General features: G+C 44.1%; 1 protein-coding gene across 1 annotated transcript; it reads right to left on the reverse strand.

The window, feature by feature from the left end:
- Positions 1 to 1555: 1555 nt before the first annotated feature.
- capgb (capping protein (actin filament), gelsolin-like b) lies at positions 1556 to 14149 on the reverse strand. The gene is made up of 9 exons (XM_080485950.1): positions 14013 to 14149; positions 7601 to 7794; positions 5302 to 5456; positions 4415 to 4573; positions 4162 to 4311; positions 3362 to 3448; positions 3143 to 3275; positions 2149 to 2240; positions 1556 to 1979 (listed from the first exon to the last, which is right to left on the reverse strand). Exons 2-9 carry the CDS (start codon positions 7791 to 7793, stop codon positions 1914 to 1916), a joined length of 1035 nt encoding a protein of 344 aa, XP_080342076.1. The 5' UTR covers position 7794; positions 14013 to 14149; the 3' UTR covers positions 1556 to 1913.
- Between the last annotated feature and the right edge of the window lie 272 nt (positions 14150 to 14421).

A 14421-nucleotide genomic window follows, 5' to 3' on the forward strand; every position in this document is an offset into this window, starting at 1 on the left:
GGGGTTAAAAACCTGGAATACTCAGAGAACCCCCCCCAATCCATTAGGTAGAACATGAAAACTCCACACAGAAAGACCCCCAAGACAGACCCCCAAGACAGACCGAACCCACCTGTCAGGTCTGTGTGTTTCCTATTAACCAGTGTTCTCAGCCCTCTGTGTGCTCCCATTGTGTTCCACCCGTGTCCACCCCTTCCTTGTGTATTTAAACCCCTCTCCCTCTGTTGTCCTTGTCGGATCGTCTTGTCTACGTGTCGTCACGTCGCTCCTCTCGTCACCCTTGTGTCTCCTCGTGTTTCCTGGACTTAACTCTGGTTTTTATGGAAGTCCGTGAGTCTGGGCTTGTTGTCCGTCCGCACACCACCGGCACTCCCTGACACCACCAAACTGTAATCAAGCACATCTTCCTGAATCGCTGTAAAGGTTGTTTTTGAGCTTGCCAGTTAAAACAGACAGGTTGGATTTATATTGCATCTCTCAGTGCAATAGAGATTTGATAGTATCAATACGATCACGAGTTTTCTCTTTCAATACTTAAACTCTGTGACTGTTTTCTTTTTCTTCTTAAAAAAATCTACTTATTTTTTTCTGCTTGAAGTTTCTTCATCCTTTTATTATTTAACATTTTCATTAGTGGACAGTTAACGGGTAAGGATTCCACATGAGCCCCTCCTGCACAGTTTGCGTTCATCTTCTTGTAATTCTGGAGTTTGTTCTTATTTTGTGCAAATGAGGAAAAACAAATTAACTTCTCAAGAGTGGATCATCGTCGAGCGACCTTGTCTCATCAACCCCAATAAACACGTGGCATTATAAACGTTCGAGTTTGAATGCGTGTGCAGCGGCGACAGTTCCTGCGGAGACTTTATACGGGGGTATAAACACCAAATAAAATGAAACACTGGAATAAGGCAGAACTTCTGCAATGAGGCACTGCGTCGTTTTCTCCTCCTGTTTGAACACAGGGAGAATAATCCATTGTAACCAATTGAATTAGACACCATGCGCCATGTTATGTGCATTTCAAACATTTTTGTTTTTCTGATCTACTAAAAAAAATAAGATCTAAGCTGGATTTCATATCGAAGCGGTCAGTGCTCACACATCCACCGGCCACCGTGAGAGAAAGGGGAACCATTTCTGTTTTGTTAAATTAAAAACATACGAGTCGTTTAATGGAAGGTTTTACTTCAATTTCATGAATTTTATGTACTTTATGTTCATTTCTAGAACTTGTTTGGCTTCACTGTAATGTTTTGGCAAAACCAAGAGTAGATGTTTTTTTAAGGTTAATTTCCACAAAACGGTTGGTTTGAAAGTAGAAACTGATTCTATGATTAAAAACATAAGAATTGAAAAGCTCCTTAAAAAAAAATCTCTTGAATTCAAAACTCCCATTGGAGCTGGACTGTTTGCAGATTGTCATTATTGCAGGTAACCTTTGTGCCGGCGTGGCAGCAGAGAGGGCATAGTTTAGAAGAAATGATGTAAAAGCGAATGTGAAGGGTCTATCGTCACATCTCAGGCCTGAAAAGAAACAAACAGTAACACTTCTAGTAAGCAGTTTCTGATTTATTTCTCAAATGCAGACAAATCTGTGACACTATTGAACAAATGTAAAAAAAAAAAAAAAATCGAATCCATTTATTCAAGGTTTTCTTTTTTTTAATCTCGAAATGTTTTCAGTTTTTATAAAAGTGGCATCAGATATCTGATTTTACCAGCGCAGGCTGCAGCACGCTCCCTCGGCACAGAATCTTACAAATATGTACATACGAGTAACAGCATATATATATATATATATATTTAAATATATATATATAAAATCCTCAGTGTGTTTTCTATGTTGTTCTGGGTCAGGATGTGCAGCTTTGAGCTCCAGTGCAGGTTTGTTGAAGGCTCTGGTGAAACGTTCAGTTCCAGTTCTTGAAGAATTGCTTGAAGATGATGGTCTCCTTCCCCTGCGGCAGGATCTCCACCTGAAGCACACGTCAACTTTTACGGCTCGCAGTAAACGAGAGGCGTGAGCCACCGGGAAGTGAAATCTGTGAACGCTCATTTTCCATCTCATAACGCGCTACTGCTCCCTGGTTACGGTTTTACTGAGCTGAACCATGTTTACACTGCAGTCTTTCCTTTTTTCCTTACCTGTGTTTTCATCCTGGGGTAATTCATTTTCTCGATGAAGCTGTCGGCCATCTGCAGGGCCTCCCTCTTCTCCTCTGCGTTCGCTCCGTTACCTGACGGATGATTAAACAAAACGGGAACGATTGACTCCCCGCTGTCGCCATATAATCTATTTCTGGAAACTAGACAAACATATTTACTGATTTAACTAAATGTAGCAGCGCTTGTAAAGCTGTATGTCATGACTGGAGAGATCAGAGATCAAATCTTGTGTTTGAGATAGAAAATATAAACTATTCACACGCGTTCTTAGACCAAACTTTACCACAGGAGCATTTAATTTTGAGTGAGTCATCAATATTAGGCATTTCTAGTATCTAATTAGAATCAAATATAAGCCCTCATATTAACTTTAAATGTGCAGGATAAAAACTGTTATGCTATAAGTCAAGTTTGGTGTAGAATAAAACATGATTAACATATTTTAATGAAACAGTTTTTTGTCCAGATTTAGCTTTTGCTTGTGATAAGTTAGTTTGAACCTGATCTTCTGCACTGCACAGCTGCTTTAGGAAGGAAAACGAGTGTTTAAAATGAGGTCTTTGAGACGTCCTATCTGCATAACACCGTCCACACGTTCACCTGAACCCCGTGGCGTCCAGATTACAGACAGTTTAGAGTTCGTGGCCTTGACCTATCCTCATGTAGAAAGATTAAAACCTGAGATTTGACTGTTGTTTGCTCTGATTTCAACAAGTGAGAGTATCTCTGTTGCAATCTCGTCCTGTCAGGTCAGGTCAGATGTCACAAACTCCCTTCAAACTGTTGTCCACCTTTAGAAAAGGACGCGCCAACGTCCCGAGAGCAACCGCAATCATTATTTTTCACCACGCTCATTAAAATTTCATTGTATTAGTTATCCAATATCTGCAGCACCTCACAACTCTCACTTCTTTCCGTGTGCATTTCAGCGGGCACAAGTGAGCTGGTCCGGGGTCAAGTAGTGTTTCCTCACCTTTCCACACGAAGATCTTTCCGTTGGCGCCGTTGTCCAGGATGAAGCAGTCGTCACGGACCAGCAGCTCCTTGGCAAACGGGCTCTTCTCGGACACCTTGGTCATCGTCATGGACCCCGTGGCGTCGGACACCTGGGGAGCGGACGGAGGCGAGGTCAGGCTTTTAACGGGATGGCGGGTGGTGGGGGTGTACCGGGGGGTTAAAGATGGAGTCCGACCTTATAAAGAGAGGCGGAGTTTGAAGCGTCCGCTTTGCTGTCCTCTTCTGGCGTGCTCTCTGCCAGCTTCGGCATCGTCCCCAAAACCTGCTCAGCAACACGGGAAACATTCAGGACGACAAAACTTTTCCAGCTTCTAGATTGATTTGTGGCGTCATTGTGCGTCCTGGACACGTTACCAGACTGGCGCAGGGAAAACACATCTACAGGCAGTACTGGACCACAGCTGGAGAAGCCATCCACACACAGGAAGAACATGGAAACTCTGCATAAGTAACTGAGCCTGGGCTTTCTTGATCCAAGCAGGGGGGGGAAAAATGCCTTCAGCTGATCTCTACTCGAGTGGCGTAGTGAGCTGAGAGCATAAAGTCACCTTTTGTGATTCCAAGTGTGGCGGCGCGGTGGTGCAGTGGTTAGAACCGGGTTCAATTACTGGCTGGGCCTTTCTGTGCAGAGTTTGCATGTTCTCCCTGTGTGTGCGTGGGACTCCTCCAGATACTCTAATGTCCTCCCACAGTCCAAAAACATGCATGTGGCGTTAATTGGCGACCCTGAATTTCCCATAGATGTGAATATGAGTGTGGATGGATGGATGGCTGGCTGGATGGATGGCTGGATTAGGAATAACCTCAAAATTCTCTTTTTTTTTCCTGAAATGTTCTCTTCTCTTTTCAGACGTTTGTTACTTTCCACCTTCTTCGTTCAGCAGAGATTTCACCCTCACAGTATTGATGGAACTCTACAAGGACAGAGGTGAATATCTTCCACCGCAGCGTCTCGCTGCAGGACACGAGCTTCACCTTGAGCATCTCGTCCGGCTCCTCCCCCTCAGTGGAGTCCACGATGCGAGCTTTGCCGTGTCGGTCAGTGTCGCGGATCAGCGAGGCGATCTCGCGCACTTTCTGCTTCTCAAAGATGTTTGCCTCCGATCCGATCCACGACACGATGATCTGGAAGACATGGAGTCAGCGTGACAACAATTCATTTATAGGTATGTTGAATATCATTTGTTTTTGCCCCTTGCCCTCTGTGAGCCCCCTTGAGTAGCCTCACCTCTCCGAGGTCGAGGATGAAGCAGTCGCCCTTGTTGAAGCTGTTCCAGGACAGCTCCACCTCCTTGGCACGGATGTTGCGCTTGCCTTTGATCTGGTAGAGCCTGTGCACCGTGCCGGAGCCCTGCGGCCTCCTGAAGCCCGACTCCACACCTCCTTCCTGCAGGGGGAGAGCACTCCTCACTCATGTGGCCTTTCAGGTTCACGTAGGGTTTTTTTTTGTTTTACCGTTCTACGTGTGATGACTTCCTAGAACTAGTTGAAGGGTTCAAGTTTCGGGCGATTCTCACAAGCGACCATAATAAGCCGCCGCTGCCACATAATGCTCTTTGTCAGAGCGGCTGTGATATCTAAGATGCAATAAATGATACATGAGAATTACCTAAGAACAAGATATAATATGTACAATATGAGATAAGTCTGAGGGCAAATTATGATGAAACTCTCTTTGTTATATGATCTTGATTTAGGTCCAACAAATAAATTCATAATCAAACCTTTTGATCGACATCATTTGAAGCCAGTAGGTTTTTCTACAGTTACAGAAAAATGTGCTTTTGATTTAGATATTAGAGAAACTACTGCTGGCAATTAAATAAACGCTGTGAAGAAATTCCTAAAAGAACTAGTTTGAATACTTTTGGAAGATTAATTTGGATTTTTGGTGAAAGTATTCTTTCACGACAGCACGTCTACTTAAAATTTTGTATAATTTAAAAAGTACAAATTGTTCGTTACTGTTGCAAAACTATAAAACTCCAGAAACAGACACTGTTAAGACTCCACACATGCGTGGAAGCTGCAACTGGATTTACATTGGTTGAGAAAAAAAAAAACACCTTTTGGAGCATCAAAAACAAGGAGTCAGAAGCTCTCCCTGCCTCTCACCTTGTAGCTCACTCCTCGGGGGAAGAGCGTCATGAATTCGGGGGATTCGAAGCCTTGAACCTGCCGGTGCTGGACGGGGTCGCCGCCCAGAAAGTTGTCCAGCTGAGTGGCCAGCATGGCGCACGCTACCTGCTCGTCCCGGGACGACTTTTCACCTGCAACAGAGCAGAGAAGCCGTCAGGAAGGACACATAACGGAACATGTGCTTCAAGTTGCCTGCAAACCGGAGAAGATGGAACAAGGAAGAATAAATGGGGGGAAAAGGGAAACAGGAAAAAAGTATAGAAAACTATTATTACATTGCTTGGATGGCACTGAATTACATGCAAAGATACTTTTTTTTTTTTCCAACCCATTCAATCCGATTTAAGTGTATAAAAATTATTCTACAAACAAATGTCATTATAAAGCTTGATTGTTTCAGAAAAAAATAGAAACCTATTGGCTATAAAAATTCTGATCTAAAAGGTTAAATTGGAATTTCATATCTTGTGGATCCTCTGGAGCCACTTCTTCTATATGCAGCAAATCACATTATATGAATGAAATTCTGTGTTGTAATTTACTTGTTACTTCCACAAAGTGCAAACTTTTACACAATTACAGTGACACTAAAACTTAATTTTTGATGGATAAAAGTGGGAAAACTGCATTTTAAAAGAAAAAAAAGCTTACGAGTTGATTTCAATTTGAAAGATAAGCAAAAAGAGACGCGGGGATATTGGTCAGGATAAGGAGCAAAGAGCAGAAAACACAACATGAGGTTGATCTCTTGTGGGTTCGGAGAAGCCCGTCTGAACAAAGTGAGCACTCTGCAGGCAGCGACAATCAGCTTAGTGTTACCTAAGCACCGGACACATGCTGGAAACAACAGACACATTTGAGTACTGTAACAATCCTCCTGCATTTTTAATGGGCCCTGCTCACAAACCAGCCCCTGGTTCCTCTGGGACTTCTTTCCCTCTCATCATCCCTCCATCCCACCTCTTTCTTTCTCTGTGTCTCATGTGTCATCACAATTAGTGGGAGGGTTATTAGTTGTTCGGGCGCAGCGCGGTGCCACGGTTGGCCGTGTGTTGTAAGCACCGGTCAGGGGTCAGACGCTACTCCTGGACGGGGCAGAGTAGAAATAGGAGAGGTCGTCATTCAAGGCTGCTCGGTCAAATCAGAGGACTCTGACTTGTGCCGCTTGTCCTTTAATCTGATCTTCTTGCTCGTCACCGCTGAGGTGGTTATAAATAAGTCGGAATATCTTTGAAAAGTTCATCATTTTGTCAGTAAACGTAGATTTTAACCGGGATAGTGAAAAACCCCACTGATCTATTCTATTCTATAATGTTAATGATGCAAAAGCGACAAAAAAAACCAAAAAGTTGAAATATTTCATGCATATAGTAGTTTCAGCATCGTGACTGCAATATAGGAAAATCTATATTTCCCACTGTTTTCTACTTGAGATGTTCTTAAATGAGAAAATCCAGTTGATGAAATGGTTTTGTGGTGAAAAACACTGGAGCATTTCTTCCACATCACACGGCTCTGATTCATGCTACACAAATACATTGTGCTGAAGGAAGTGCAGAGGTGGGAAGACAAAAAATCATTTCCCTTTTAGTTCTTTTTTACAAGTATATAACATTAAGTGGTACTTTTTCTTTTGAAGCAATCCCCACTATCATCAAGCATGGAAAATCAAAAAGACAATTCATGAGGCAGGTGACATTAAAAAGTCAAAAGAGTCAAAGAGCAACAGGAAAAGCTTTGCATGTAGTTGACTGCATGTCTGAGTGTAGAATTCAATTCAAAGGGAGCGAGCACTCCTGGGCTTCAGGGCTTGTCATAATAACTTTGCACGTTCTTTCTCTGTGTGGGTGGGTTTTCTCCTGCCGTCCATTCCCATAAACATTCATGTGAGTTTAATATACGAGAGTGCAGGAGCGGATGTGTGTGACGGTCTCCGTGTTTTTTCCGATAAATTAGTCGAGAAGATGGATTTAAGACTCAATCTGTCTTTATGTCACCCGTGCAATTTCACAGGGAAATAAAAAGCATGGTGATCTCAAAGGGCATTTATTGAACCAGGTTGACAATGAAGTGCATTCTGCTGAGTTATGTAACTCCCACAGGAGTCATTAGGTTAATAAACCAGGGAACTTTATCCCTAAGTGGTGGCTGGAGAAGTAGAGAAACAACTAGAAGGAGCATTGTTCATGTAAGATTGTGAGTATTATGCGTTCAGAGTCATGATCATCGACTCCCAGTCAGCAGTTTTCTTCCTGATGCGTCTCCAGCCTCTCACCTATCCACATGTGGATGTCGGCTCCTTGCTCGCCGCGGTTCTCCAGCACCAGATACGAGTCTCCGTTGTAGAAGGCGCCCACCTCCGAGGGGTCCAGCGGCACGGCCTTCATCTTCTCCACCCTCCACACCCGCAGACCCGGCTGCTGGACCTCCGGGCCGAACTGACCGGGGGCTGCCTTGAAAGGAAGCATGCTGCGGGGAGAGAAGGCGAAAGAATAAGAGTGGAGACTTTAGAGAAAATCAAATGACGAGACACGGACTCAGACGACCAGACAAGGGGAAGAAAGCGGCAGAAAGAAGAAGTGGAAACACAAAGATTTGTGACACTGCTTGCCTCTGGGAGCAGAAACCCACTTCTAGGTTGAAATAAGGAGAAGTAAAAGAGGAAGTAATACTCAGAGTGCGCAGCCATATGAGCCACACTTTTTCAAAACATTTTTATTATAAGTCTTGCAACCTGTAAGAGCGGCTGCAATCCACGTAATGAGTGTTATCACTCCTCCACTCCAGACTAAATGAGGGCCTGCGGCCCCCGGCTGGAAGACCACCAGCATTAGATCACTTTTATGCAACACAACACAACACGGGTGTCACAACCCTGCCGGGTGTGGCTCAGTGCAGGCCGGGTCATGTCTCATATGTGAGAACCAGCCAGGTATGACTGAGTCACTCCCCTCGTACGGCCCCTCACCCCCTCTCACCCCCCTCCCATCTCTCACCCCCCTCCCATCTCTCACCCACCCTTCCGTGCAGAGCAGTGGAGCAGAAGTGGGTTACCACACCACACATCCGTCGCCTCTGGTCTCCTGCTGATATTACAGTTTCTGCTTTGCACGACTGAAAGTACGTCATGTCAGGTTTCGAGAGATGAGGAGTTGCTATGTTTGGCTCCAGTGTCTCATTTTGTAAAGATTGTCAGAAATAATACATTTAAAGAAAAGCCCTTTCTCTAAATTTTAATTTTAAATACCTGATGAGTCTTTATCTATACAGTCTGTGACCTTTACACCTACTGGTGAGTACTGAAGCTTCTTTCAATTACATTTTTCTTTCCCTCATACAATAACATCAGTACCCCCCAACTCTCTGGCGGCCCACCAGCCCGAGGCTTGAACTACATTATAGATATAGACTCACTGGCCACTTTATTAGGTACACCTGTCCAACTGCTCCTTAATGCAAATTTCTAATCAGCCAATCACATGGCAGCAACTCGATGCATTTAGGCATGTAGACATGGTCAAGACGATCTGCTGCAGTTCAAACCGAGCATCAGAATGGGGAAGAAAGGTGATATAAGTGACTTTGAAGGTGGCATGGTTGTTGGTGCCAGGCGGGCTGGTCTGAGTATTTCAGAAACTGCTGATCTACTGGGATTTTCACGCACAACCATCTCTAGGGTTTACAGAGAATGGTCCAAAAAAGAGAAAATATCCAGTGAGCAGCAGTTCTGTGGGCCAAATGCCTTGTTGATGCCAGAGGTCAGAGAAGAATGGCCGAGGTCTGCAGAAGAGCCCCTCTGAACGCATAACACGTGGAACCTTGAGGCGGCTGGGCTCCAGCAGCAGAAGACCACACCGGGTGCCACTCCTGTCAGCTAAGAACAGGAAACTGAGGCTACAGTTCACACAGGCTCACCAACAATGGACAATAGAAGATTGGAAAAACGTTGCCTGGTCTGATGAGTCTCGATTTCTGCTGTGACATTCGGATGGGAGGGTCAGAATTTGGCATCAACAACATGAAAGCATGGATCCATCCTGCCTTGTATCAACGTTTCAGGCTGGTGGTGGTGGTGTCATGGTGTGGGGGAGATTTTCTCGGCACACTTTGGGCTTTTTAGTACCAAGTGAGCATTGTGTCAACACCACAGCCGACCTGAGTATTGTTGCTGACCATGTCCAATCCCTTTATGACCACAGTGTACCCATCTTCTGATGGCTACTTCCAGCAGGATAGCGCGCCATGTCATAAAGCGCCAATCCTCTCAGACTGGTTTCTTCAACATGACAGTGAGTTCACTGTACTCAAACGGCCTCCACAGTCACCAGATCTCAATCCAATAGAGAACCTTTGGGATGTGTCGGAACGGGAGATTCGCATTATGGATGTGCAGCCGACAAATCGGCAGCTACTGCGTGACGCTGTCACGTCAATATGGACCAAACTCTCTGAGGAATGTCTCCAGTACCTTGTTGAATCTTTGCCACGAAGGCAGTTCTGAAGGCAAAAGGGGGTCCAACCCGGTACTAGCAAGGTGTACCTAATTAAGTGGCCGGTGAGTGTATATTTGACTACATGATATGTTGGCATCAATAAAATCTATATATACCTGGTTTATTACAAATATGCAGCTAATATCGTCCTCCACATCCTCCACGGGATGATGGCTCAGAAGTATACAGGATTTATTGGTGTGTACTTTACCAACTTCGATAATTAATTAATCACCATCTATTAGGTCAAACATTAAACCATTCAACAGCTACCTATAATAACTAGTTAGACTCATGCATTGTAATGTTTGTCCACACTCAACAACAACGTCCAAAGTCCAGCGATGAGCCACATTTTCTATCTTGTCTTGTCGGGTGAGGATGGACGGGTTCACAAGTTCATGTACGAGATTGGTGCTCAAAGCAAACGAATAAAAACACCTTAAGTCATAAACACTGCACATGCAGAAACAATATCTTCTGAACAAAACGACATATTGTTGATTTAATAATGATTTGACAAGCTTTTTTCTTTTAACAGTTCTACAGTGAAGGTAACAAATGTGCTGGTCAAGCCAACTGACTGATCAGAAAGAAGTGCAAAGTTGTGGCAATGACTTGAAACTTTAGTATAATTCAGATGTTATAATATTTGCTGCTGACATGGAGGAAAGGTAAGAGCTTACAGAGCCTGTATGTGACACCTCCACTGGTCAAATGAAAACAATGCAGGAGGAGCATCTGATGTAAAAAAACAGCCAAATATTCAAGGCCGGAAAAGAAAGCAGCCAAATAGACACTCACTTAATGACATCAAGACACCATACACCATCTACTCTCATGGTGCTTGTTTGAACAGTCGGGAACATCATCTCACCTTAAGTCTGACTTACTTGTGAACCAGGAACTAATTCTAAAACAGTGAAGGTAAAATAACAAGATACTCGACATTTCGCTTTTGACTACTCGGAATCCGAGAGCATTTGATGACGCGACACTTTATGCACATCGCTGCTGCAAGAAGAAGAATTAATCAGTTTACCTCTTGATATAAAAAGTCTAGTTGAATCACTCACGTGTCTCTCAAATGATTGCGGGTGGAGTGTTTACTACCCTTTGCTTGTCTATGACTGTACAAGGAAATGGTTTAATTTTCTGCGTGTGCCAGAGGCGCCAGGCAGCCAGAACTGATATCCGGGAAACAATTATGCTGATGCTTGTGTTGGTATGACTGAGGATGTCTGTTCACTCCGTAAATATTAACAAGCTGTCTTAAATGAAACCTTTACAGGTCAGGAACACCAACCAGAGATGGCAAAATAATGTGAAAAACAACAACTTGGAAGGAAAGTTGTGCAAAAAACTTCTTTTACACTTTTTCTTTTAACCACTGCAAGCAAAAACAGGTTTTCTGTCATTATCAGCACTGTGGTTAGTGACACAGGATGTCAGCAGCAGCACGTCCTCCCATTTTCTGTTTGGTGACTCCATCAGATACCAGATCGTGTTCCACAATTATTACGCTACCGTAAGCCGCGCTCGGTAATCGGTTACTTGAAAAACACCAATAGACGCAGCGCCGGTGCAGTGAAGTGGAGATGTCGACAAAGGGCAGAGCAGGAAGCGGGGAAACAGAAAGGGTCTGCGGAGGCGGAGGCCCCGGGAGTTAACGTTCCATTGATTGGACAAGAGGCTTCAGGAGGGAGTGAGGAGGCACAGAGAGAGAAAGAAGTCCCAGTCCACTTAACTGTATGATCTCCTCTGGTACCTCCGGCATGCTGTCTGACTCCGGCTCCATTCTGAGTCCTCCGAGGTGTGCGTGAGGCTGTGAGGTATCGGGAGGTATCGGGAGTGTCGGCGCTCGCCTGGCCTGGTTAGCTTATATGCGGACGGTAACTGGAGCCGCGGTGATGAAAGCCTACCTGCGGCCCGTGGACAAGGCGCAGCGTGGGGGGTGAGAGTAGAGTCGGGTTCCTGGTTCCTGGACGAACCTAAACAAGCTGCTGCATCTTTACAACGTTCTGCCAAGCCCGTCTACTTCAGGAAGACACGGAGACTCTGGCTCTCTGTCGTCGTTTCAGTCACTCATGAATCACCGTCCTCTAAAATCCTCTATGTAACACTGAAAACCTTCATCACAGGTTAAACGGGAGACTGTTGATCATTACAAGTATTCTGGGACGATTCGAGATGATAGGCAAAACTTTACATCTTCGTCTGAGGAAACCTTCTAAGACCGATCAAGTCTGACGACTTCCTTTGATATTTGATTCCTGTATTGTATCTGAGCTGTTTTCTCCTCTCTGCTGGTTGGATAATTCCAGCACCAGATCAGAAAATGCACTGAGCAGTGTCATGAGGACTTGTAGGAAGATTAGCAGAGTTCCAACTTTTGTCTTCTGACTTTCAGCTCAGACAAGCCCAAGCACTCCTTCGTCCATGAAGCCATTTCCCTTCTGAATTCAGGAGGAGTCATAGATAAGTTGTTATTATGTAGTTTCTCACAGATAGACAGGAATTCATAATATGTGCTGTTGGCACTTTGCCAATTTTGATTTTACAGCCGATAGGCTGTTGGGATGATTATTTAGCCACTGAAACTGATGTTTCTCAGCTCACTGTTTGATCGCTCCCTCTTGGAGTTTTAAATGATGAATCCTTATGTTTGATACTTCACTGCAACACTAACACAAATTAAAGGTGAACCAAACTCTATAAATTCTCAGATAGGAATCACTTGTAATGTGTGAAAAGCTTCCATGACTCTGCAGGTATCATCTGCACAACAAGATCCAGCTGTTTAAAACAGGCCCGTGAAAGGAAATAATACAACTGAAGGGCTTCAAATGAGCAGCAGGAATCTTTTCTCAGTGTGTGTGTGTGTGTGTGTGTGTGTGTGTGTGTGTGTGTGTGTTTGTGTGTGTGTGTGTGTAAGAAGGTGAAAGCTTTGTGATGTGTGGAGATTATAGCCGTGATCCACATGAATATATGAAGACAGTACAAAGTATTCTGAAAGGACTTAATACTTCCATCTTTTTTGTTTGATGAACCACAAGTGTTGTATTACAAAGCTGCTGTTTATTTTGAATGACGCAGTCTGAAAAACATATTGACAGAGCCCAAGACAATATGTGAATATGCTCATAAATGAGATGCATGCACAGCAAAGTGCTATTTTAAACTGATGTAAACGTAACTATGAGCATCAGAAAGACTGAAGGCTGTCACATACAATCTAATGAGTGTCTTACTGCAGCACTTAGTAATACATTTATCAGATCATTTAATATGAAAAGCAGCACGATGAGTGTCCCAGCTTTCAATTATTTTAGCTGCTTGTTAAAACCAGAGACCGGATTAAAGAAGAAAATCATTAGTCACTATTGAGTTCGCGTTTAATAGTTTCTTCTTATTTTAATCTATATTATATTGCATACGTGTGTGTAGAACTTTGTGTCATAATTTTATTGGAGCAATTGAGATTCTTATCTGTGAGATATTCCCGTCTCTAATTTTTGCAGTTATTACTGGCAACACACACAATGATCCACAATTCCCTTCACAGCTATAAAACTGTGCCGGGGCCACAAAGGCTGCGCTGATAACTGGAGAGAAAACGCTGCGAGGCGAACGGTTGAAGGACAAAAAAAACCGATGGCCTCTTGGCCTCGTCTCCTTCAGCGGTGATTGGCGTCTGTTTGGACGGAGGGAGTGGATGGAGAGGGGAGTGGAACAAAGTGGACGAGAGTGTTCAGATAGAGACGCCAGGACACAGATAGGCTGCAGGGGTCACCAGGCCAATCTGCCAATCGGCCATTCATGCGTGACGCAGAAATATGAGAGCAGAGAATATGCGGCGGGCGTGCAGAGAGACCTGAGAGCAATCTGACAATTGACGATCGGTGCAGAGTGCGTGTGAATGCTGAGCCTCCTGAGGCGGCTCTTCGACCCCACCCTAACTCTCAGGAAGTAGCTTGGTAGCAGCAACTTTGATAAGAGGGACGAGAAACCAGAGCTGAAAAACTCTGAATGGGACGACATGCGTCAGGAGGAGCGGAGCCTCGCTGAAATGAAAACACACGTCCATTGTGCCTCGGCAGGATTCCTCAGCCGATTGCTGACGGAGGAATGTGATGAGCAAACAGTGGAAAAGAAAGAAAAATGGCATAAAGAGAGAAAGAGATGCAGACTCACCTTAGAGAGTGGGTTGGTGGGATCTCGTACGTCTGAGCGGAGAGAAGAGAAAAGAAGAGAAGAGAAGAGAAGAGCAGTGTTGCAAAGAGCAGAACAGGCAAATTCTCTCTCTCTTACTCACACACAAGATATTTCCTGCCTCCGTCTGGGGCAGAATAAGCCCGGCCCTTTGAATCAAACACAAAAGAGGAAAAAAAACCCACAGAAACCTGAAAGTGCTGCTGCTCTTCTCTCCAGTCACACACTCATAATAAATCACTCTTTCATTTGAGCTGAGTTTATAAAAGTCAAACAACAGTTCATTCTATTAAAACATCAAATTTGACAGTTTTATTGCAGTGTGAATATTTCGTGCTTAAAAATTTTTTAAAAAAGGGAAAATTCCACTTTTCTGTGTAGAAACATGAAC

The sequence above is a fragment of the Lipophrys pholis genome (genome assembly GCF_963383615.2).
Source record: "Lipophrys pholis genome assembly, chromosome: 18".
NCBI classification, from domain to species: Eukaryota; Metazoa; Chordata; class Actinopteri; order Blenniiformes; family Blenniidae; genus Lipophrys; species Lipophrys pholis.